Below are 26,293 nucleotides of genomic sequence, written 5' to 3' on the forward strand. Positions count from 1 at the left end.
AAGGAATCAATAGAGAAAAGACATTTCACATTTATCACAAGTGTATTCTGGACATTTCACATTTATCATTGGATTGGTCTCGGGCTATCGTCCATGAGTTAATGAAACAAATGGGGAGTTTTAAGGCATAATTCATTTGGAGCTAAGGAGCGAGTCACAAACTCAATAGAGAGATGAGCAATCTGGCACGTAGGCTTTTGTATTTTTCCGATTACGACACACATGAGTTCATGGTCAGATCTAAACTTGTAACGAATCAAATGGAGGTATTGAGACATGTGACAAGGACAGGCCAGGCTCGAACACTATGAAATGATACCCTCAACATTAGGAGAGGAGAGCGCGGTTTGCAATCGATCGAGTCGAATCCCGATCGTTCTAAGTTTCCCCTAGCTAGTGACGAGCCTGGCCAGTCTGATCCTGTCCTGTATTGATAGATGGGCTGAGAGTAAGTAAAACTATGTGAGTATAAACTGGTGTTGCGTTTCTTTATTATGCGGGTGTGAATGCTGATAGAGACAACTTGGAGTAAGGGTCATTAGACCAATCACTCCTTGACGGAGCCGAGCCGTGGTGGACAAGGCGAGGACAATGTCCTGGCTTAATTGACCACAAGGACCAGGAACGGCAATACATTAAGTAACTGTATTAGGGTCGCACTGGACGCCCAAAGGCAGTTACGACAATATTGCTAAAAGCGGCGTAAAACCATAATCACTGACTGTTTTTTTTTAAGTGGCTACTCGTTACATTCCATTTCTGGAACCTTTTATTAATAAAGTTCTGGCTGACTGAGATTACGTTGTCGTTGCTTTAAGTGTTTAAGAGGTCGCCTTCTGCCTTAGCAATTTCGGCTGACCTGTCCCTCTTTGGGACTCCTGTGTGTGAGTAGGGTACATATATCTCTTGCGAGTTTTAGTATTCATAGAATTACAGTTTTTTTTAAATGATATGATTTCTATCTGCAGATCACTACCCTGACCCGCTATTTGAACTGACTCCCATAACTCAAGTTACCCCTGACCTCATTTGTGTCATACCAATTATCTCCCAAGCTACCAGCTACATGTATACTCAGTCACGCTTCCCTGAATCTTTTCTGTTCGCGTGGTATAACCACCACTTCTGATTTAAGATATGATTTATGGAATTATATTACCTCCTTGGATCCCTCCTTCCCGACCTGTTCTCTACTGCAACAGACCTGCTATTTAATGAATACTCCATGTATAAGTAAATCCCTAGCCACCCTTGTCTACAGAATGTACAGGCGCCGTAAACTTTATATAAACTGTTAGATTATATTTTAATTACTTTTTATCCCATCCATAATGTTATGCATTGTCTAATATATGCACGTAGGTGTGTAGGCGGGTGTGTTTATGTACGTTAGTATACAGTGCCTCTCATTTATATTATCTGTTATATTTAATGTATGTTCATATTGTATTCAGTACGACACTTGTATGTGTGTATGTGTGTATGTATATATGGATTGATGTGTGTATGGATATATATAGGTATGGTTGTATGTGTGTATGTATATATGGACAGATGTGTGTATGGATGGATATAGGTATGGTTGTATGTGTGTATGTATATATGGACTGATGTGTGTATGGATGGATATAGGTATGGTTGTATGTGTGTATGTATATATGGACTGATGTGTGTATGGATGGATATAGGTATGGTTGTATGTGTGTATGTATATATGGACTGATGTGTGTATGGATGGATATAGGTATGGTTGTATGTGTGTATGTATATATGGACTGATGTGTGTATGGATGGATATAGGTATGGTTGTATGTGTGTATGTATATATGGACTGATGTGTGTATGGATATATATAGGTATGGTTGTATGTGTGTTTGTATATATGGACTGATGTGTGTATGGATGGATATAGGTATGGTTGTATGTGTTTATGTATATATGGACTGATGTGTGTATGGATGGATATAGGTATGGTTGTATGTGTGTATGTATATATGGACTGATGTGTGTATGGATGGATATAGGTATGGTTGTATGTGTGTATGTATATATGGACTGATGTGTGTATGGATGGATATAGGTATGGTTGTATGTGTGTATGTATATATGGACTGATGTGTGTATGTATGGTTGTATGTGTGTATGTATATATGGATTGATGTGTGTATGGATATATATAGGTATGGTTGTATGTGTGTATGTATATTTGGATCGATATGTGTATGGATGGACATAGGTATGGATGTATGGTTGTATGTGTGTATGTATATATGGATTGATGTGTGTATGGATATATATAGGTATGGTTGTATGTGTGTATGTATATTTGGATCGATATGTGTATGGATGGATATAGGTATTGATGTATGGTTGTATGTGTGTATGTATATTTGGATTGAGGTGTGTTTGAACGGACATAGTTATGGATGGACCTGTGTATGTATAATACGGATTGATTTATGTTTGATGGATATAGGTATGTATGTAGGTTAGTATGTTAGTATGTATGCTGGTTATACATGTAGGTTAGTATACACGATTGATGAATTAAGTTGTGTGTATATGGAAGCATAATTATGTGTATAGATGTATGACATGTATGAGATTGCCGTGAGTGTTTTGTATGAGATTGCTGCGAGTGTTCTGTATGAGATTGTTGTGAGTGTTCTGTATGAGATTGCTGTGAGTGTTTTGTATGAGACTGCTGTGAATGTTCTGCTTGAGATTGCTGTGAGTATTTTGTATGAGATTGCTGTGAGCGTTCTGCATGCTTACCTGTTTGTATGCTTTGTATTATCATCAAAATAATATTTTATTATAGTGTCACCCGCTGTTCATATAAAATAATAATAATAATAATAATAATAATAATAATAATAATAATAATAATAATAATAATAATAATAATAATAATAATAATAATAATAATAAGAATATTTTATAATAGTGTTACCTGCTGTACATATAAAAGAATGTAAAAACTCAGCGGTCGGCCACAATGGGCCTACGGGACACTAAAATACTAAAAAAAAACAATATTTAATAATAATGATGAAAATAACATTTTATAATATCCCCCGTACAACCTATATACACACAACCACACCCAGGCCTTCACGCACAGCAGCTTAGTCAAACCACTCAAACACACCCGCTCATTCAAACACATCCAAACCGTCATTGACAACCGCTCAATCACATCCGAACCCTCAGCCACACCGTCACACAGTACCCTCACCCACACCCCATTCCTCAAACATACCCTCACCTGTACCCAGTCCCGCATCCATACCATTTCCCTCATCTACATTATCAATCACGCCCTCACCCGCAACCACATCCTTTCCCACTTCCACAAAAAGAAGCATCAACCACGTACAAAGACACTAACAAGTAACATTCCACTGTCACAAGTACACATTCCCAACTCAACAACACTCATACACATACAATTAAACCCGACAATACGAAACAAGCATACAGCACAACCTTACATGCCTCATTCGTGACCAACTCGTGTTATTCCGGGACAAGCCGAATAGCGACTCGTGCCCCTCTGATGGCCATTTTTGCGACCGGGTTCCGTCTTGGCGCAAACGGGCATACCTAAAACAATTGTCAACTCTTTGCGTAATGGTTCACATATATTTCCCTATATATTGTATATATTTCAGATGCAAGTTACAGCACACCGGGAGATGCGGAATTATACAGTATGATTGAACACATTTAACTGTGTCTTGGGTATATTTTAAGATGCAAGACAAATATAAAATCAAAAATTATTTCCGAGGGATTCTTTGACGACGAACTTGAAATCATACGCGCATTCTGATTGGTTTGTCGTATTTTCGCACATAACATTCATCGATAGGGGGGCGAGTCTTCTTGCAGGTTACGGAAAGGGGCGAGTGGTGACGAATGTACATGCCTGTCACTCGTCACAGCTCGCATGCGCAGCAACTCCATACAACAACCCCAAAGCTTAATATACTAATTACCCGTACCATAATACCTCTATCTAAAGTACTAACAACTAATAATATAACCAAAATTATCTGTGATCTTGACAGAGGTGAGGTGACACGTCGCGTCCAGGATTATTGCACTTATATAGAGATACTAAAAAACATAGCCCAGTCGTCCAAGGTGCCGAAATTCTTTAGGCAAAGTTTTCTGTGATTTTTTAAGAACATGGTCTATCAAATATTAATGTAAAATATTGAAAATGTCAAATGATCGTTATGCCAAGAAATTTTATAATATGCTTGTGACCCGTGAAGATCCGGGGTAGAATAGGTCTTCAGCAAGGCATGCTTGTCGTAAGAGGCGACTAACAGAATCGGGTGGCCGGGCTCGCTTACTTGGTTGATGCATGTCATCGTATCCCAATTGCGTGGATCGATGCTCATGATGTCAATCACAGGACTGTCTGGTCAAGACTCGATTATTTACAAACCGACGTCAAATAGCCGGAATATTGCTGAGTGCGTCGTTAAACAACAAACAAACAAAACATATGTACTAATGGTCTCTTCTGAATCGATAAAATCATGCGTACACTGAAGTTTACTGGAGCTTTATCTTTCCTCAAACAAACACAAGTCCAAAGGGATGTGTGCATCATCATAAAGAAATGGGAACATTAGCGACTTGTAGTGTATGTATGTATGTATGTATGTATGTATGTATGTATGTATGTATGTATGTATGTATGTATGTATGTATGTATGTATGTATGTATGTATGTATGTAAATACATGTCAACTCGGTCTTCATTGATACTACATCTTTTATACTCGGACCCCATGGTACCGCGGCATTCATCGTATCGCGGTACCAACGATATAACCCGCAGTTCCCCAAGTAAACTTTCTCGATCGACCTGAACTAGATCATCTGCATATTCATGGCGACTAATGAGGTAACAGAAGTTACGTAGTCCGCACATTTTTTCCCGCTCTGTGCCCAGAATCTATTGGGAGATCATAAGGGCCATAATGCCAAACTTAGAAATACGTTCTTCACTAGAAGTCAAAAGATAAATACATACTTTGGGCATACTAGGAGTGCTTTTTATATATTTATTGTTGACTTTTAACATTTTTCCATTTTGTGACAAATTATTGTCATCCAATTTTTTTTAAACAATCTTAAAATATCATTTCTGATATTTTGTTGTTGACTTACAAAAATATTTTTCTCTTACTTTTCGGTAAAAATGCATTGAATACCTATTGCTGATAACACATTTAGAATTTTACTTGTGCTGTCTTTGCACTTGTCTGGACAAATCACTGATGTCATGCATGATCATACCAAGTGGTTGGTAGAATTATGTCCTCTTTTTGTCCAATTCGGACCTCCATACACAACTTTTCTCTGTACCGCGATACGATGGAGTTCTCACCCTTGTCAAACAGAGCGCGAGGCCCGGCTTTTACTCGGAGCTACTAATGTGAATAATGAACTTTTATCAGTAAAATATGCATTGTTTGATAAAATGAATGATATCTGATACAGAGAACACGAATAATCATAAAGGTTAGTGAGTGCATTTTGTTCTGATTAGCGTACATGACAAGTACCGCGATACCCCGAGGTTGCAGGCTAAATGTCACGTAGATATATCATACGTTGATGTGGGCGGTATCACGAGGTGCGTTCAAATCCGGGATTACATTTCGCCACATCGGTTCAATATGCACTGCTCTGGAGAGGTTTAAATAGAATCGTAAACAGTGTGAAATCCTAAACTGTGTTTCGTCATGATACAAGGATCATATGGCGACATCTGAACTACGCATTATTATATGTGAGGCCGTTCCCTGTGTACCGTATACTGATCATATCATATTTGATAGGTTAAATAGTATTTGTACTAAGACCTTCATTACACATGCCGTCTTTCACCTGTTGTATGGTATACAAAATAGACAGGGGAGATAAATATTCCTCTGGATACTGCACGACACATGCACGTAATGCTTCTTAGAGCGCATGTCTGTCTGTTAGTCCTGCACCATGACCGTGGAATATATTTATTTTATCAAAAAAATAATCTAGAAATGCATACAAAAGCAAGTCTAGCCAGCTCAAGCTAGCTCTATTCAGCATAGGGAATTTTTATTACTTTTTAGAGTCAAGAAGGACATTGTGTAATATAAGATTTCAGAGACTAAATGTTAGTCTAGTCTGTCTGTCTGTCTGTATGTCAGTGAGGCATTATACAATACTTTCTTCCTCTGTACTTATTGATGTATAACCTGGGCCTATGGCTGTTATATCACTTCTGAATAGCTCCTACTAAATATTACCGTGCAAGTTGAACATACATCTGTTTGTAAGAGGGGGAGTAAAGTAAGATTTTACGCCGCTTTAAGCATTTTTCAAACAATATCATGAATTATCTTCGCACACCATACCCATGAGTTGCATCTTCGGTGTGACAAGCAAGGGAATTCTAAACTTCCCCCAAATACAAGGTACTTGACCAACGGGGTATCTAGACTCACAATCATTAAGAAAGGTACTTGACCAAAAGAGTAACAGCAAATAGGTACTTGAGCTAAACTTGGCAATCACGGAAAGTTGGTTATCCACGGAATAATTGAAGTTGTTATGATGTGGCTACATGATGGTGGTCGGGCATGGTGTGGGCTGGGGTCCTTGTCTTTATACAGGACCCCCACCCCCCACCCATCCCTTCTGTAAAATGTCGTCCCCGACATTTCAAATTCCGAACAGCATCTGAAAATAAAAACCAACAAATTAGCACATAAATACAAAATTGTCGGAACTATTTTTTTGTTTCTTGTTAACGCCGCACTCAGCAATATTCCGGCTATATGACGCCGGTCTGTACATAATCGAGTCTGGACCAGACAATACAGTGATCGACATCATGAGCATTGATCCAGGCAATTGGGATACACTAACATGCATCAACCAAGTCAGCGAGCCTGACCACCCGATCCTGTTAGTCGCCTCTTACGACAAGCATAGTCGCCTTTTACGGCAAGCATGGGTTGCTGACGACCTATTCTACCCCGGATACTAACGTGTCGTTTAACATGAATACCCAATCAAACACAGTATAGTTTAACATGAATACCCACTCAAACACAGCATAGTTTAACATGAATACCCACTCAGACACAGTATAGTTTAACATGAATACCCACTCAGACACAGTATAGTTTAACATGAATACCCACTCAGACACAGTATAGTTTAACATGAATACCCACTCAGACACAGTATAGTTTAACATGAATACCCACTCAGACACAGTATAGTTTAACATGAATACCCACTCAGACACAGTATAGTTTAACATGAATACCCACTCAGACACAGTATAGTTTAACATGAATACCTACTCAAACACAGTATAGTTTAACATGAATACCCACTCAGACACAGTATAGTTTAACATGAATACCTACTCAAACACAGTATAGTTTAACATGAATACCTACTCAAACACAGTATAGTTTAACATGAATACCTACTCAAACACAGTATAGTTTGACATGAATACCCACTCAGACACAGTATAGTTTAACATGAATACCCACTCAGACACAGTATAGTTTAACATGAATACCCACTCAGACACAGTATAGTTTAACATGAATACCCACTCAGACACAGTATAGTTTAACATGAATACCCACTCAAACACAGTATAGTTTAACATGAATACCCACTCAGACACAGGATAGTTTAACATGAATACCCACTCAGACACAGTATAGTTTAACATGAATACCTACTCAGACACAGTATAGTTTAACATGAATACCCACTCAAACACAGTATAGTTTAACATGAATACCTACTCAAACACAGTATAGTTTAACATGAATACCCACTCAGACACAGTATAGTTTAACATGAATACCCACTCAAACACAGTATAGTTTAACATGAATACCTACTCAGACAAAGTATAGTTTGACATGAATACCCGCTCAGACACAGTATAGTTTAACATGAATACCCACTCAGACACATTATTGTTTGACATGAATACCCACTCAGACACAGTATAGTTTGACATGAAAACCCACTCAGACACAGTATAGTTTAACATGAATACCCACTCAGACACAGTATAGTTTGACATGAATACCAACTCAGACACAGTATAGTTTGACATGAATACCCACTCAGACACAGTATAGTTTAACATGAATACCCACTCAAACACAGTATAGTTTGACATGAATACCCACTCAGACACAGTATAGTTTAACATGAATACCCACTCAAACACAGTATAGTTTAACATGAATACCCACTCAGACACAGTATAGTTTAACATGAATACCCACTCAGACACAGTATAGTTTAACATGAATACCCACTCAGACACAGTATAGTTTAACATGAATACCCACTCAAACACAGTATAGTTTAACATGAATACCCACTCAGACACAGTATAGTTTAACATGAATACCCACTCAGACACAGTATAGTTTAACATGAATACCCACTCAGACACAGTATAGTTTAACATGAATACCCACTCAGACACAGTATAGTTTAACATGAATACCTACTCAGACACAGTATAGTTTAACATGAATACCTACTCAGACAAAGTATAGTTTAACATGAATACCCACTCAAACACAGTATAGTTTAACATGAATACCCACTCAAACACAGTATAGTTTAACATGAAAACCTACTCAGACACAGTATAGTTTAACATGAATACCTACTCAAACACAGTATAGTTTAACATGAATACCCACTCAAACACAGTATAGTTTAACATGAATACCTACTCAGACAAAGTATAGTTTGACATGAATACCCACTCAGACACAGTATAGTTTAACATGAATACCCACTCAGACACAGTATAGTTTAACATGAATACCCACTCAAACACAGTATAGTTTAACATGAATACCTACTCAGACAAAGTATAGTTTGACATGAATACCCGCTCAGACACAGTATAGTTTAACATGAATACCCACTCAGACACATTATTGTTTGACATGAATACCCACTCAGACACAGTATAGTTTAACATGAATACCCACTCAGACACAGTATAGTTTAACATGAATACCCACTCAGACACAGTATAGTTTAACATGAATACCCACTCAGACACAGGATAGTTTAACATGAATACCCACTCAAACACAGTATAGTTTAACATGAATACCTACTCAGACACATTATTGTTTGACATGAATACCCACTCAGACACAGTATAGTTTAACATGAATACCCACTCAGACACAGTATAGTTTAACATGAATACCCATTCAGACACAGGATAGTTTAACATGAATACCCACTCAGACACAGTATAGTTTAACATGAATACCCACTCAGACACATTATTGTTTGACATGAATACCCACTCAGACACAGTATAGTTTAACATGAATACCCACTCAAACACAGTATAGTTTAACATGAATACCCACTCAGACACATTATTGTTTGACATGAATACCCACTCAGACACAGTATAGTTTAACATGAATACCCACTCAGACACAGTATAGTTTAACATGAATACCCACTCAGACACATTATTGTTTGACATGAATACCCACTCAGACACAGTATAGTTTGACATGAAAACCCACTCAGACACAGTATAGTTTAACATGAAAACCCACTCAGACACAGTATAGTTTAACATGAATACCCACTCAGACACAGTATAGTTTGACATGAATACCAACTCAGACACAGTATAGTTTAACATGAAAACCCACTCAGACACAGTATAGTTTGACATGAATACCCACTCAGACACAGTATAGTTTGACATGAATACCTATGCCACTCAAACACAGTATACTGACTCCGAGCGACCAATTCCTGTTTTATCCCCTTAATGACAAACGCTAGGGCGGTAAACAAGTTCCATCTTTTAACGTCTTTCGTATGACGCGGCCGGGGATCGAACCACCTAACGCCTGGAACAACCTTCCTTTATTAATCAGGATACAATCATCGTAATAAGAAGCTACTGAAATCCTACTCTTCCGCAAAGCAAACCAAAGATGACTTCTACCATGTGTTGTCGTGTGTGTTTATTTTCTTCATGTACAGCGCCACTGAGATCCTCATGTATATTAGGCACTATAGAATTTCATTATTATTAAATCATTCATTATTAATTTTGAGATATCGGTATGAACGGGACACTGAATGCACTGGGATAAGGGGGATAACTCGTAACACCTTCATTGACACGCGTGATGCATTCAAGGTTGCCATGCTTTTTAGCAATGGATACTTAATGATTGCACATTTAATGCCGAGAATCAAGCGGACTGTCACAAGTCTGATCGATGGCTCGTGTACTAATTTACCAGACGTTTTTTTTTATTCTGAAGACAACATGAACACAAACAAGGGATACATGTAAGTTATTTTTTTGCACTAAAGAATTCGATATGATAAGGACCTCTGTGCCCACAGGATATCAAAATAATTTAGCACTCATATGGACATCACAATAACACTTTTCACATGTGTTCATATGAGACTCATTTCTGAATGATTCTTTTTCTTATTACCACCAAATTTAGAAATAAGTCGAAAATGAGCAATTTAAAAAAAATGTTTTGGGACTTTTATTTTCTGATTTTGGAACTAATACTACTCAAAAGAAGCTAAAGAACACCCATTTCTTTCAAATTACTTTAGTTCATCTGTCATGCCATGTCTGCCAAAACAATGTCCAATAACTATCAGAACAGTATTTCAAAGTTCAACGTAACTTAAAACCTGGGACAAGTGGGACAAAAATATCACATCGCCCCCTTTCCATTATTGATAAAGGACGTATTACCTGGAATGATGTAGTCATTTTAAAAGCGGCGTAAAATGATACTCAGACGATAATGTCAGAGGGATGAAGCCTGAAGCGTACATAAAATAGTCTCACAAGGTCGTTGGTTGGTTGATTTCATTTACCAGTCGCAGTCTCATGGAATATACCCAGAAACATATTTAATGTTTCTTATCACGATGAAACACGAGGACACACAGAGCCTGGATCACATGTAGTGCATTCGTTGGAAGCAGATACACATGTATATTACACACAGTCAACCATGACAAAACTTAACTGGACGATTTGTTTGTTTGTTTGTTTGTTGTTTTACGCCGCACTCAGCAATATTCGAATAATCGAGTCTGGACCAGACAATCCAGTGATTGATATCATGAGCATCGGTCCACGCAATTGGGTACTAAGACATGCATCAACCAAGTCAGCGAGCCTGACCACCCGATCTCGTTAGTCGCCTTTTACGACGAGCATGGGTTGCTGACGACCTATACAGTTGCCTGGTCCCTACATGCTAATCCTTACTATTAAGGGACCGACAATTTTGATATTCTTGGGGGTTAGGGGCAACGAGTGGCTATTTGCCTGAAGACTAGATATTTGTTTCAGCTAAAGCAGCAAAACCAGATACTTTTTAAATTAAAATGATCCGCATGAATATTAAAAAAACAACCTATCTTGTAACAATGTATTTGTATTGGAGGAACCATCAAACGAGGAGGGCTGAAAAGTTCTGAGCCTCACTGGTGTAGAAGGCTTCCTCCTGGTGGTGTAAAACGTTCTCCTCAGCAGAAATGACATCATCATAATATGCATTATGCTTGCCAGACAGAAGAGGAGGGAATCTGACGGTGCCAAATATAATCTATACAGAGGATGTTAAGTAAGTTCAAAGCCGAACAACGCAGCGATATAACTGGAATTCTGTTAAAAGCGGCGTTAAACCCAACTTATTCACTCACCCAAAGCCGAAAACAGACGTTTTACTGTACACCTTTTGTGATATTCTTACGCAGTTGCCTTAGCAGATTGAATCATTTTGGCCATTAATGGTGTGATCTTTCGAGAAGTAGTCCACCAGTAGGATTCCTTTGGAATTTCAGAAACTCGAAAGCCATCGCCTTCCAGCCGATATAACAGACTTGGCCTTCTTCGGAGAGGAGACGTTGATATTTCCACTGCCTTGGCTGTTGTTTTGTCTCTGGCTGATAGTGGTGAACTCAAGACTCATCCATAGTTACAAATCGCTCAACAAAAGCAGTTAGGTCTGCTTCAAAACGACGTACATCTTCGAGATGGTGAACCTGGAACGTTTCTGATCAGGAGTCAAATGCCTTGAAACCCATTGTCATGCCAAGTTCATTCCTCAGAATGATGACGACTGTCTGACGAGAGATGCCTCCTGCATGGGCAATGTGACGTGTCGTGTGTCGTCGATCCTTACTGGTGGCAGTTAAAGGTCTTCGCCGCTCTCTCTTCCCACTTGAACTCTGCTGCCCACCTCTTAACAAGGGTGAAGGAAGGAGCAATCACCCCGGGGGTTGACACCCTGTGGCTGTTTGTTGGTTGGTTTGTTGTTTAACGCCGTACTCAGCAGTATTTCAGCTATATGACGGCGGTCTGTAAATAATCGAGCCTGGACCAGACAATCATGAACATCGATCCACGCAATTGGGATCGATGACATGCATCAACCAAGTCACCGAGCCTGACCACCCGATCCCGTTAGTCGCCTCTTACGACAAGCATAGTCGCCTTTTACAGCAAGCATGGGTTGCTGAAGACCTATTCTACCCCGGATCTTCACGGGTCTGTGGCTGTTGGAGTTGTCCCTTCCATTTTGAGATACTCAATGACAGCGCAGTTGCCTATTCTGTCCATGTTCATCAAAGGAGAATACCAAGTCACTTTGATGCCTGGTTGTGTATTTGGTTCAAATGCAGTCTGTAAGCATGGAAAGAATTGCACTTACGAGGGGCGTTCAAGAAGTTTTGCAACTTCAATACAAGACCAAGTCGCAGAATATCTTTCGCACTTTTATTTTTCAATATAATCTCCATTCACCTCAATACACTTATCCCGTTAGTCGCCTCTTATAATTACGACAAGCATAGTCACCTTTTACGGCAAGCATGGGTTGCTGAAGACCTACCCCGGAATCTTGTATTAACCGAGTTCGTGAACAAATGATCCCACCCTCACCTCAACAGTAAATCGTTTCTTTACACAACACATGTTGCAGGATGTGAGTGAATGAACACAGAAATAATCTAACTGTATCTGTGACTTATAAATAATCAAATCACGCAAACCAATGACTGATAACACGAGCAACGATCCACGGCATCGATGCGAGGTGACACGCAATCTACATTGTACCAAGTCGCGGACAATGACCAATAGATCGAATTTAAATAGATAGACTAAGTGTATTCATTATTGTCTTACACAAAAAAAGTTTTACAAACATAAATATGCAAACAATCGTTGCGCGTGTAATGTTTGTTGTTTAAAGCCGCACTCAAAGGTATTCCACTTCTGTCGGCGGCCTGTAAATAATCGAGTCTGGATCATCAACTGTATATATACCGAACAAAAAAGTGAAGGATCTATCTATCTAGCTATCCATCTATCTATCTATCTACTCCATCAGCATACACATTAGGGTCGAACATCTTGGACACTGTTGGAGGTTAGTTTAGATATCTCTCTACAAATTCTATATAGTAATAGTAGTAATATATAAATAAATATAATATAGTAATAAATGTTTTCTTCAGTGTATACAGTGTACGCCCATGTGACTGAGCAAACTACAAACTAAATAAACCTGGTTCTAGTATTCATTGGGTCTTTGACAAGATTGATTTATATTAATTCACTTTGTGAAATCAATTCTTTTTCAAGTCGATGTGAAAGTCGTATATCTTGATTCAGACTGGGGTTATCATGGTGTTATACATCAAACGACATGTTTTATTAGCTTATCATACCGAACTTAATTTTACAACGATTGTCACGTGTAATAGCTAAAGGCGCTTTGCCTTGAAGGTCTGTCGGTCGAATTCAAAAGATGATAATAATAAGCACTTCAATGATAATTAAACCAGTGTCCTTCCGAAACGTGTTTCCCATTCAAAGACCAACCATAAATTTAACCCGGTGCCACGTATTCTTAGAGATTTAATGATAATTGTTAGTATAGAAACTCCTCAGAAACAATATAGTTCACTTAGTTCGGGCACCTAGAGAGTTAGTTTGTCTTTCTAATTCAAACATTTGTGAACTTAAATTTACGCAACAAAAGGAACGACAACTAAGGGTCTAGTTAAACGCACAAGGGAAAAAAGTGATTCGGCAGCGAACAGTGACCGTTCGAGCCTCGTGTCCAACCATTGTCAGACAAAAGGGCCCTGGAGATTGTGTATGGGTGCTTTGATGGCGACCACCTCTGTTTTATTCAAAGATAATTTTCCCGACAATGGGCTCACACTGTGACCGGTAATTCCTACGCTGAATTAGCAAGTCAAAATTTTATTCCTATTTTTGATCGCGGAACGTATCTTTTATTTTATTTTCGCTGATGTTGACGGGCGTTCATGCATTGCTAGGACACGCAAGTACCTGCAAGCCGCGAAGAGGCTCGCAGAGGGGGACGCGATATGTAGTGATTTCATTTTTGTAGTTAACGGAGAGAAAAGATACGCGGATGTGTATTAAAGATACTGTGCGATAATAATTTTGAGATAATTAAAAGCGTCAAAATATAAGGGGGAGGGTGGTGGGGCATAGGGTGGGATGTCAATTTCGTTTACGACTGGATTAACAGATTTCCGGATCGACAAATCACTGGGATATTGTTGTGCCCTTTAATAAAAATAACATAAAAACATCTTCAACTGTCAAATTTGCAGATGACGTTGCTCTTGTTGGTCTTATAAGTGATAACGACGATGACCCGTACCGTAGAGCTATTGGCAAACTTTGTAATTGGTGCCAAGACAACTTTTTTAATTCTCAATACAAAGAGATGATACCAGACTTTAGAGGAGAAAGGCTAGAAATTCAGTGTTTATTCATATATAATTGCAGCGTAAAATAACAAATACTGAATACAAATACCTTGGAACTGTTATTGATGATAAATTGACCGTTACAGAAAATACAAATAGAATTAACAAAAAATGTCACTACTTTATACCTAAACAAAATCTTTTAATGTCAGCAAATTTACTCTTGTTCTGTTTTACAAAACGTTAATAGATCTTTTATTCAAAGCATCCTGTGTTTCTGTGTGCCTAGTTGGTTAAGATTATCTTTCTCTAAGATCTGTGAAGATCCGGGATAGAATAGGTCTTCAGCAACCCCATCTTCCCGCTGCGAGAAAGTCCAGTTCTCATAAAGTCAGTTAACACCTTTGCCGCGGGAAGATGTCAGCAACCCATGCTTGCCGTAAATGGCAACTATGCTTGTCGTAAGAGGCGACTAACGGGATAGGGTGGTCAGGCTCGCTAACTTGGTTGAAGCATGTCATCGATCCCAGTTGCGTGGATCGTTGTCATGATGTCAATCACTGAATTGTCTGGTCCAGACTCGATTATTTACAGACCGTCGTCATATAGCTGGAATATTACTGAGTGCGGCGTACACCCCCCCCCCCCCCCCGACCCCACCCCCTACACACACACACACACACACACACACACACACACACACACACACACACACACACACACACACACACTTTTCTCTAAAGAACAAAAACAAATTTTCTAAAATCATTAACATTGCACATTTTCATGTACATGTATTGATATCAAGTATCAATCAAAATATATGTCCAGAAAACGGGTTTTGCAGACAATCATGGTCCGAAATAACGAGATTTCATTGCATTGATAACTACAGTAAACTACGGTTATAACGAACACGCTTATAACGAACTGACGGATATAACGAACTTACTTTTTGGTCCCGACTACTTGCTGTAGTCATGCTGTATATGTACTTATAACGAACTACGGTTATAGCGAACTAAAATTAGTGGTCCCTTTGAGTTCGTTATAACCGTAGTTTACTGTTCATGATTTTTCCACGTTGTTTCAGCGAATGTCTGTATAGATTTGCACGTCGAAAATTACACAAAATAACTATGTTTTTACCAACAAATATCCTGCTTCGAATCCACAATGGATTCTTCGTATGCAAATGACGAGTCCCCCCATGTGGACTCCCACGAGGCCCACACCTGTAGATGAGCTGCTCTCTGCTAATCCAGCGGATTAATTCATAGTCTTACAATAACACCAAGCCAATCACAGTAACGTCTAATTACTCATAGCACTACAAGCACGTTGTGGGCAAACCAGGCAATTATATAAGCGACGCAGTGAGCGGATCCCCTTTTTCAAGAAGCAGCGTCAAAGATGCATCCCACTTTTGTGACGGGAACTGTTGGCATGAATTGCGCACGTGCACTGTGCCATTTACCCTGCCTTTGGGTCACGGCAAACAATGGCTGGCTCGATCTTATTATTACCTGTTCGGCGTCAAAGAAAGAAACCATTAAAATACCTGAATAAGATCGATGTGGGCCTGTCTTTCTCTATACCGCCGTGAAGGGCTAACTGTAGCTTTCTGTTGTGTTAATACCAGGCATCTTGTTGCACTACAAGTTTAGCAGGTAGCACAATTGAAGATTGAAATAACCGACTTAATGAGACAGGACACGGTCTGGAGCAGCGCTGTGATAGTTTCTCAATCATACGCTCTCTTTTGTTGAATTAATTCGAGGAATATAATTAGAGGCAAGTTTCATATGCTGTTTGGTGAGAGATGATAGCGTCATGATTGGGAGAGGTCTTTTTTAACAAACTTTCTTTTGTTTATTGTTAGAACTCTATGAATATGAATAACTGGTGTTTCTGATATAACTGGACTATTGTTCAAAGCGGCGTTAAACCGAACTCGCTCACTCACACGCACACGATAATAACAAAACCATAGTGGTTGGTATGTTTCAGTATCTTGGTTGATTGAAATTGTTCAAAAGGGTTTATAACATAGGCTGTCTATCATGTATAAATGGATCTTTGTCAAGATCTTTGGTGTGTTCGATTCCGAGTTCGAACTGGTCTTCAGCAACCCATGCTTGTCGTGAGAGGCGTCTAACGGGATCGGGTGGTCAGGAAATCTGACTTGGTTGATGCTTGTCATCGTATCCCATTTGCGCTGATCGGTGCTCATGATGTCAATCACTGGCTTGTCTGGTCCAGATTCGATTATTTACAGACCCCCGTCATATAGTTGGAATATTGCTGAGTGTGACGTTTAACAACAAACAGACCTTAGCATGTTCAGCAGATGCCCATGTGTCTCACCGGGGTGTGGGTGTGGGGTGGGGTGTGGGTGTGTGTGTGGGTGTGTGGGGGTGGGGGTGGGTGGGGGTCCGGCAAGTCTAGCACTTACGTTGTCATGGCTTTCTTCACACAAACTATCGTTCAAAGCTGCGTTAAACTTACCCAACTGACTAACTCTATAATTCCAGTCTAATTGAGTTGTTCAGCCGACAAAGTTATTAATTAAATATTAAAAGACATTTCCAAAACACCCTGCAATTACACCCTAGAGTATGTTCTGTCAAAACCTAGCTGATTTGTTCAAGTTGAACATGAAAGATCTCGACATCATTAAATGAAACAACATCCTTTGAGTTTGAATCTCTCCAGTTGTAAATTAAGAGGAAAGAATGGAGAACAATTTGACGGATGACATTTCAAGGTTTTTCAAATGAGAAGAGCTCACTCGACGTACTGTTTCTAAATAGCATTAAGGACATGACGGTTGGGTCGGTGTCAGTTTACCGCCGTAGTTGAAGTAGTCTGCCGGCTTCTTCCACTCCAGAATCGTCACACGTGCAGTCGAGGACATAACACGAGGACAACACAACAGAGGGGGCCGGCCATAGCGTAGCAGGGACCTCGTCGGAGAGACAGGAAATCGCCACGAGAGTGCTTGGTGTCCTCACAAAGTCTCAGGAATCTCGTTCACGCGTTGACCGCAAAGCATTGTGGGAATGTCACGTGACCAACACGAGCCGTCAGGTGGCGTTCTGGCTACTGCACGTGCATACAAGCAAGGGGAAGGGTTATTTCGAGATGATAGCGTGTGATCGGATAAGGAACTGATTTTATACAACATGGTTTCGGAAAAAGGAAATTAGACATACCATGAAGTTAAGATGATTGACTGACAAATATACATATTGATTTTGACCCCTGAAGTTCCGGAGTAGAATAGGTCTTCAGCAACCCATGCCTGCCATAAAAGGCGACTATGCTTGTAAGAGGCGACTAACGGGATGGGGTGGTCAGGCTCATTGACTTGGTTGATGCATGTCATCGTATCCCAGTTGCGTTGATCGATACTCACTGGATTGTCTGGTCCAGACTCGATTATTTACAGACCGCCGTCATATAGCTGGAATATTGCAGAGTGCGGCTCTAAACAACAAAGAAACATATTGATTTGATTGAATGAAAGTCAAAACTCATCGACAAAGCATCACTATGAGCAGATAGAAAGGACATTTTATTCTATTCACAGTACCAATGTTTCATACGATTTATAAGGAACATACTGAGAATAGATACGCATAATTTGCACTCCAGCGTCCAGCGTGAGTAGCGTATGTTCTCCAAGGTATCAAATTCCTGCAAAGTATCAGTTATGAACTGCAAATGACATGAACAACTTTATCGACAGCATATAATGCCATTAACAAAGTTAGAGAGAGAGGTTTTTGAAGACAGAAAGGGGTACAATTTGTGAATCTCATTTCTGGTGTCACCGTGATAATGCTGGAATATTGCTGAAAGGGGCGAAAACCATACTCACTCACTCATAATATTTAAGGCTCTGATAAAAGCAGCCAAACAGAATTATTTTTCCACATTTTTTGTTCTTGGTGTGTTGAGCGAATACACTGGAATTCCTTTTCACCAAAATTCCATCCCCTAGAATTACAAATGGTCGCTGTGTTATATAATTACTGTTTTGCTGGGAAACTATTCTAACCCCACAGTACAGGGCGTTTATATTCCCCTTTGGTTTGTTGACAACATGTCACGTCAACATCTCTTAAAATTCCACAAAAAGGGAATAAGAAAATACAGCACAACCCAATTTATGAACAGCTGGTATATTCAGATCTCGAGGAAGTGTTACCGCCATGTTGAAAGCATGTTCAGTCCATCAAGCATGGAGCCTACAAACAGATTAATTAAGTGCTAATTCAGATTGGCTTGAAACAGACTCTTGAACTTTGTGAAGTCAACTACGCATTTGTGCGGATCCTACGATGAATGTTGGTCTGCAGTGACACGCCATGATGTTGCCATTACTTTCCGATGTCATCGCTTGTGACACGCGCGACCACTGGAGAAGCACGGACCTGTCACACCAACTCAACAATGTTCATCCGCGGCCATGTAATCATCTCAGCTAGGCATGGTCCGGATTGACCACGACGCCGCTCTCCACGCTGACCACAACTGTACGGTGTAATTGTCCACTTGCCCTGGCCATATCGCGCACAGTGGCCATTGTCCACTTAAGCATGGTAATTAGAGTTCAACCAGCTTTTGACATTATAAAAGATTGTCGCTTCATTTTTTGATTGTTTTGTCCCTAGTCATCGATTGAGATCTAAAGTAAGGGTGCCAATATTGGTTCCTTTGATGGCTCTGTGTTGTGTGTTTGTTCAGAGAGGAGGGCTGTATGGGTTGGGTGGTCTGAATGTACAACTGCTCTATTGTGTACCCTCCACTGCCCCCAGTAAGTAGCTTTCTGTCAGATGAATAAGTGTGAAAGCTTTGTAGGATCGTAAAATCAGGGTTTGTTTTTTGATGATACGATTTATATTCAGTCACTGCCTACCGTCTGTGCGAAAGTCGAGCTTCTGATAATGATGATGATGATGATACCGCGTACTCCTGTAAACCATCACCAAGATCGTGCATAGAGCCAATAGAATGTAAACATATACAAAGCAGAAAATATGAACTTTTAGATAATTAATTAAATAAAATCTTTAATAAATTTAGAGAAATATGTCGTCGTAAGAGAGACGTAATCAAAGAAAATGCTACTACAGTAAACTACGATTATAACGAACACGCTTATAACGAACTGACGGATAAAACGAACTTACTTTTTTGGTCGCGACTATTTGCTGTAATTCTGCTGTATATATGCATATAACGAACTACGATTATAACGAACTAAAATTAGTAGTCCCTTTGAGTTCGTTATAACCGTAGTTTACTGTATTGATATTCTTGATTCTTGTAAGAATAGAAATTCTAAAAGCATTCTGGTCTGAAGTAAAGTCACATCCACGAAGGCCAAGAGTGTCAGTGCGATTTATAAGTGTAAGTAACACAGTTGATTGACTGCTTCAAAATCGTGTTAAATATCTTTGATGTTGTGACTTCTGTTTTGCAGAAATGCCATCGCTGATGATGCTTTTGATGATGGTTATTGTACGTGTGTTGTGATGATGATATCAATACTTGACGTCACCATCACACAACGGCTGAAGAGATTGTAATGCTATTGATGCCCTAAATATAGTAAAGCACTAGGTCCTAAGGATGTTTTAGCCGATATGTTAAGATATGGCAGTGATGGTTTAATTCCATGTCTTCTTACTCTTTATTACAATATTTTCAGTTGTACTTTTCCTGATGAGTTGTCAAAAGCATTATATTTCTTGTCCTTGAAGGGGAGTGTCCATGATGTAAAGAACTATCGGGGTATCACTAGGGTGGATATTTGTTTCCAATGTTTTTACGCGGGTTCTACATGACAGGTTGAAACATTTTGTTAAGTTATATGACAAGCCTGCAGAATGCCAGGCAGGTTTCCGTAAGGGCTGTTCTACAGTGGACAGTATGTATATACTGTGATCTCCAGTTCAGGAATATTTATCGAAATCAAAGAGACCGTTTTACTGCCTGTAGAAGGCGTTTGATTCAGTTAAAAGGGATCTGTTATGGTTTGTTCTTCACTGGAACGGAATTCATGGGAAATATTATATCTATTGAAGAGGGTATTTATTCTAAAACTTTATCTTCGGTTAAAATTCCAAGGAGCAGTATATCGGATTATTTCAATTGTTTCAGTGGTGTTAGACAATGTTCCATTTGGCCCTCTTTGTTTTTACTAGTTATTGATCACTTGGAGAATAATATCCAACAGGTTGGAGTTGGAGGAATCTTTGTTCATGAGGAATTAATGGAACTATGTTTGCTTTTGTATTATGACTATTTACAAAGGGGGTTTAAAGGTTAATCTCGACAAAACTGTTGTTTTAGTATATGAAATGATTAAGAAATTATGGAAAGTTGAAGCTAAGGGAAAGTTTTGTCAAGGTTGATTTATATTACAGCTTTTTTTTTTTCTCCAAATATAATATATAGCTGTTCAGATATAGGTGTCCAAACATCTGAAGCAGTAAAGCTCTGCATGGTTTCTATGAAACAGACCCGTGAAGATTCCGGGGTAAAATAGGTCTTCAGCAATGCATACTTGCCGTAAAAGGCGACTATGCTTGTCGTAAGGGGCGACTAACGGGATCGGGTGGTCAGGTTCGCTGACATGGTTGATGCATGTCATCGATCCCAATTGCGTGGATCGATGTTCATGATATTTATCACTGGATTGTCTGGTCCAGGCTCGATTATTTACAGACCGGCGTCATATAGCTGGAATATTGCTGAGTGCGGCGTTAAACAACAAACCAACCAACCAACCAACCAACCAACCAACCAATCCCATGGAACAGCTCAGAAATAAACTGAGAAATATTTCTTCACATGTATCGTTCAGAATGTTTGTCCTTCAGATTAAACAGATTATTTTTATGGTTCTGAGATGTTGGGTGCTCATTGATGCTTGTTTCTTGGGAACGTTTTCGAGGTAAGTTTTGTAAATTTGTTTTCGTTCAAAAGCTACACAGTTGCAGTGTAAGGGGAATGTGGTCGTTTTGGTATTCATGTTTATATTTACTCTACATGTTGATGTTTTAAATACTGGTTTACACTCCTTAGTATGTCTCGAGACAGATATCCAGACAATGTTACGATATGCTGGTTAAACTAGATGCAGTCGGGAGAAACACATGGGACAAGAAATATCAAGAATATATTATTTATTTTCTTTTAGTTTGGGGTTTCGTGAGTAGGTGAGCCTGAATGGTTCTTAAATGAATTTATCTGTAGGTTAAAAGCTGTCTGAGATGTCGAGTCACTCAAAATTAGAATTATGTTAAAGAAATCGCTTTCATTAGAGCCATTCTTGGCACGTATTTTATCAAAAGAAAATAGACGTATGCTTACTATATTAATGATTGGTGAATTGGAATTGATGCATAATAATTGGAGGAGAATGGACATCGATGAGACACTTCGGCTTTGTCCATATGTAACTTACTTGAAAATGAAATATTTTGTATAAATATTTCCCATTTTTCAATGTCCATAATTATGCTGATCCAAGGGATAGTTTGATAGACAGACACAGAACATGGTTACAGCATGTACACAAAACATAGATCCCATATTAAAGCACATAGTCGTTATAGAGCCTACACAGAACATACACAAAGCCAACATAGAAGCTACACAGAACATACATAGAGCCAACATAGAAGCTACACAGAACATACACAGAGCCAGCATAGAAGCTACACAGAACATACACAGAGCCAGAATAGAAGTTACACAGAACATACACAGAGCCAACATAGAAGCTACACAGAACATACACAGAGCCAACATAGAAGCTACACAGAACATACACAGAGCTAACATAGAAGCTACACAGAACATACACAGAGCCAACATAGAAGCTACACAGAACATACACAGAGCCAACATAGAAGCTACACAGAACATACACAGAGTCAACATAGAAGCTACACAGAACATACACAAAGCCAACATAGAAGCTACACAGAACATACACAGAGCTAACATAGAAGCTACACAGAACATACACAGTGCCAACATAGAAGCTACACAGAACATACACAGAACCAACATAGAAGCTACAAAGAACATACACAGAGCCAACATAGGAGGTTTATAAAACATACACAGAACCAACATAGAAGCTACACGGAACATACACAGAGCCAACATAGAAGCTACTCAGAACATACACAGAGCCAACATAGAAGCTACACAGAACATACACAGAACCAACATAGAAGCTACACAGAAAATACACAGTGCCAACATAGAAGCTACACAGAACATACACAGAGCCAACATAGAAGGTATATAAGACATACACAGAACCAATATAGAAGCTACACAGAACATACACAGAACCAACATAGAAGCTGCACAGAACATACACAGAGCCAACATAGAAGCTACACAGAACATACACAAAGCCAACATAGAAGCTACACAGAACATACACAGAGCTAACATAGAAGCTACACAGAACATACACAGAGCCAACATAGAAGCTACACAGAACATACACAGAGCCAACACAGAAGCTACACAGAACATACACAGAACAAACATAGGAGGTTTATAAAACATACACAGAACCAACATAGAAGCTACACAGAACATACACAGAGCCAACATAGAAGCTATATTGGACATACACAGAGCCAACATAGAAGCTACACAGAACATACACAGAGTCAACATAGAAGCTACACAGAACATACACAGAGCCAATATAGAAGCTACAAAGAACATACACAGAGCCAACATAGAAGCTACACAGAACATACACAGAACCAACATAGAAGCTACACAGAACATACACAGAGCCAACATAGAAGCTACACAGAACATACACAGAGCCAACATAGAAGGTATATAAGACATACACAGAACCAATATAGAAGCTACACAGAACATACACAAAGCTAACATAGAAGCTACACAGAACATACACAGAGCCAACATAGAAGCTACACAGAACCAACATAGAAGCTACACAGAACATACACAGAGCCAACATAGAAGCTACAAAGAACATACACAGGGCCAACATAGAAGCTACACAGAACATACACAGAGCCAACATAGAAGCTACACAGAACATACACAGAGCCAACATAGAAGCTACACAGAACATACACAAAGCCAACATAGAAGCTACACAGAACATACACAGAGCCAACATAGAAGCTACACAGAACATACACAGAGCCAACATAGAAGCTACACAGAACATACACAGAGCCAACATAGAAGCTACACAGAACATACACAGAGCCAACATAGAAGCTACACAGAACATACACAAAGCCAACATAGAAGCTACACAGAACATACACAGAGCCAACATAGAAGCTACACAGAGCCAACATAGAAGCTACACAGAACATACACAGAGCCAACATAGAAGCTACACAGAACATACACAAAGCCAACATAGAAGCTACACAGAACATACACAGAGCCAACATAGAAGCTACACAGAACATACACAGAACCAACATAGAAGCTATACAGAACATACACAGAGCCAACATAGAAGGTATATAAGACATACACAGAACCAATATAGAAGCTACACAGAACATACACAGAACCAACATAGAAGCTACACAGAACATACACAGAGCCAACATAGAAGCTACACAGAACATACACAGAGCCAACATAGAAGCTACACAGAACATACACAGAGCCAACATAGAAGCTATATTGGACAAACACATAACCTCAATAGAAGCTATTTAGGACGTACACAGAACCAACATAGAAGTTATATAGGACATACACAGCGCCGACAACGTGTCTACATACTAGTAGTTACAGCGTCGTTATAGACTCTACATAGGGCAAAAAGACTCTTCAGAGGACATAACTATAGAGTCTACATAAAACATACAAAGCTGTTATAAGCCTACATAAGGACATATGCAGAGCCGACATAGAGTCGTTGAAAAATACACACACCTAAACAAAACAAGCATAACACTTGCACACCATCCATTAAACATCCACACACATACATAATGCACACACAACACTTTAACATCATCTTCACAACACGCAAACGAAAACAACCCAAACCTACATAACATCTGCACAAAATCTATAAAACAACACCCACAGAACACCTACACAACACCCACACTACACCCACGCAACAACTGCACAACACCAACGCAACACACGTACAACACCGATATAACATCCGCGTAACACCCACATAACATCCGCACAAGACCTGCACATCACCTGCGTAACACCAACACAACACCCACACAGCACTCAGACAACACCCACACAGCACCCAAACAACATCCGCGCAACACCTACATAGCATCCACACAACACCCACACAGTACCTGCACAACACCCACACAGTACCTGCACAACACCCACACTACACCCACACTATACCCAAACAACACCCACACAATGCACCCACTGCACCCACAAAGCACCCAAGCTACACACACGCTACACCCACACTACACCCACACTATACCCACACAATGCACACAAAGTACCCACACAACACCTGCACAACTCCCAGACAGCACCCATACTTCACCCACACAGCACTCACACAACTTCCGCGCAACACCGAGATAACATCCGCGCAACACCCACACAACACCCGTACAACACATGCCTAACACCCACACATTACCACCACAGCACCCACACAACACCGACATAACATCCGGGTAACACCCACGGAACGCCCACACAACACCCACACAGCATCCATACAACACCCACATACCACCCACACCACACCAACACAACACCCGCATACATCACCGACACAACACCCATATAACACCCAGTCAGCACCCGCACACATGAAAACAACAACCATACAACACCCGCACAACACAAACACAGCACCCACACAACATGTTCACCCATTAGTAAGCATGGTTATTAATAGTCAGATTATTAGTTTTTAGGCTTAAACCGCCCTCCTTTTCACATGAAACGATAATTTCGAGCACAATATTTCCCTAGCAATTCACTTCATGGAGAAAGTGAGCATAGTATTTATGATATTTACAGAATATTAATTCCACGGACGTGAACAAATCCTTCTGACGGACATGCGCGATACGGTAGTGCAGTTTGCAGGCATTGCAATTGTTGCCCCTAAACAAAGACAATCAAATACCCATCCACTGTCCATCATGATGAATGCACAGCGTGACCCCGAATAACCTGCCAGGACCGGACAATATCTGTAATGACAAATAGGTCTCATCCTTCCGCGCACCTTTATATTGGATGTAGGCAGTCGTCAAATGATGAGTCCACGTGGAGGGGTGCTCCCTCTCATTCCCTCCAGCCCCACCCCGAGGGTACAACATGTGAAGGTACCATACGACCTCGTGTAGCATGTCACAGCACCAAAGCCGCGCTACGT

The 26,293-nt window shown here is 39.7% G+C and overlaps 1 protein-coding gene across 1 annotated transcript; it reads right to left on the bottom strand.

Annotated features, from left to right (window-relative positions):
• Nucleotides 1-22,465: 22,465 nt before the first annotated feature.
• LOC139467578 (NADH-ubiquinone oxidoreductase chain 4-like) lies at nt 22,466-24,816 on the bottom strand. Its single transcript, XM_071249114.1, has 6 exons — nt 24,792-24,816; nt 23,914-24,250; nt 23,463-23,612; nt 23,232-23,381; nt 23,001-23,084; nt 22,466-22,853 (listed from the first exon to the last, which is right to left on the bottom strand). The coding sequence occupies exons 1-6, from the start codon at nt 24,814-24,816 to the stop codon at nt 22,466-22,468; spliced, it is 1,134 nt and encodes a 377-aa protein (XP_071105215.1).
• Nucleotides 24,817-26,293: the final 1,477 nt, after the last annotated feature.

This window comes from Haliotis cracherodii, unplaced genomic scaffold (assembly GCF_022045235.1).
Source record: "Haliotis cracherodii isolate W230 unplaced genomic scaffold, xgHalCrac1.p SCAF_2, whole genome shotgun sequence".
NCBI classification, from domain to species: domain Eukaryota; kingdom Metazoa; phylum Mollusca; class Gastropoda; order Lepetellida; family Haliotidae; genus Haliotis; species Haliotis cracherodii.

Excerpts from the sequence above, each read along its gene's own strand:
- LOC139467578 (XM_071249114.1), bottom strand. The coding sequence starts at position 24,816 with ATGTCGGCTCTGCATATGTCCTTAT. Across the intron at positions 23,382-23,462 it reads AGCTTCTATGTTGGTTCTGT|CTTCTATGTTGGCTCTGTGT; the intron begins GTATGTTTTATA and ends TGTTCTGTGTAG. Across the intron at positions 23,085-23,231 it reads AGCTTCTATGTTGGTTCTGT|CTTCTATGTTGGCTCTGTGT; the intron begins GTATGTTCTGTG and ends TGTTCTGTGTAG.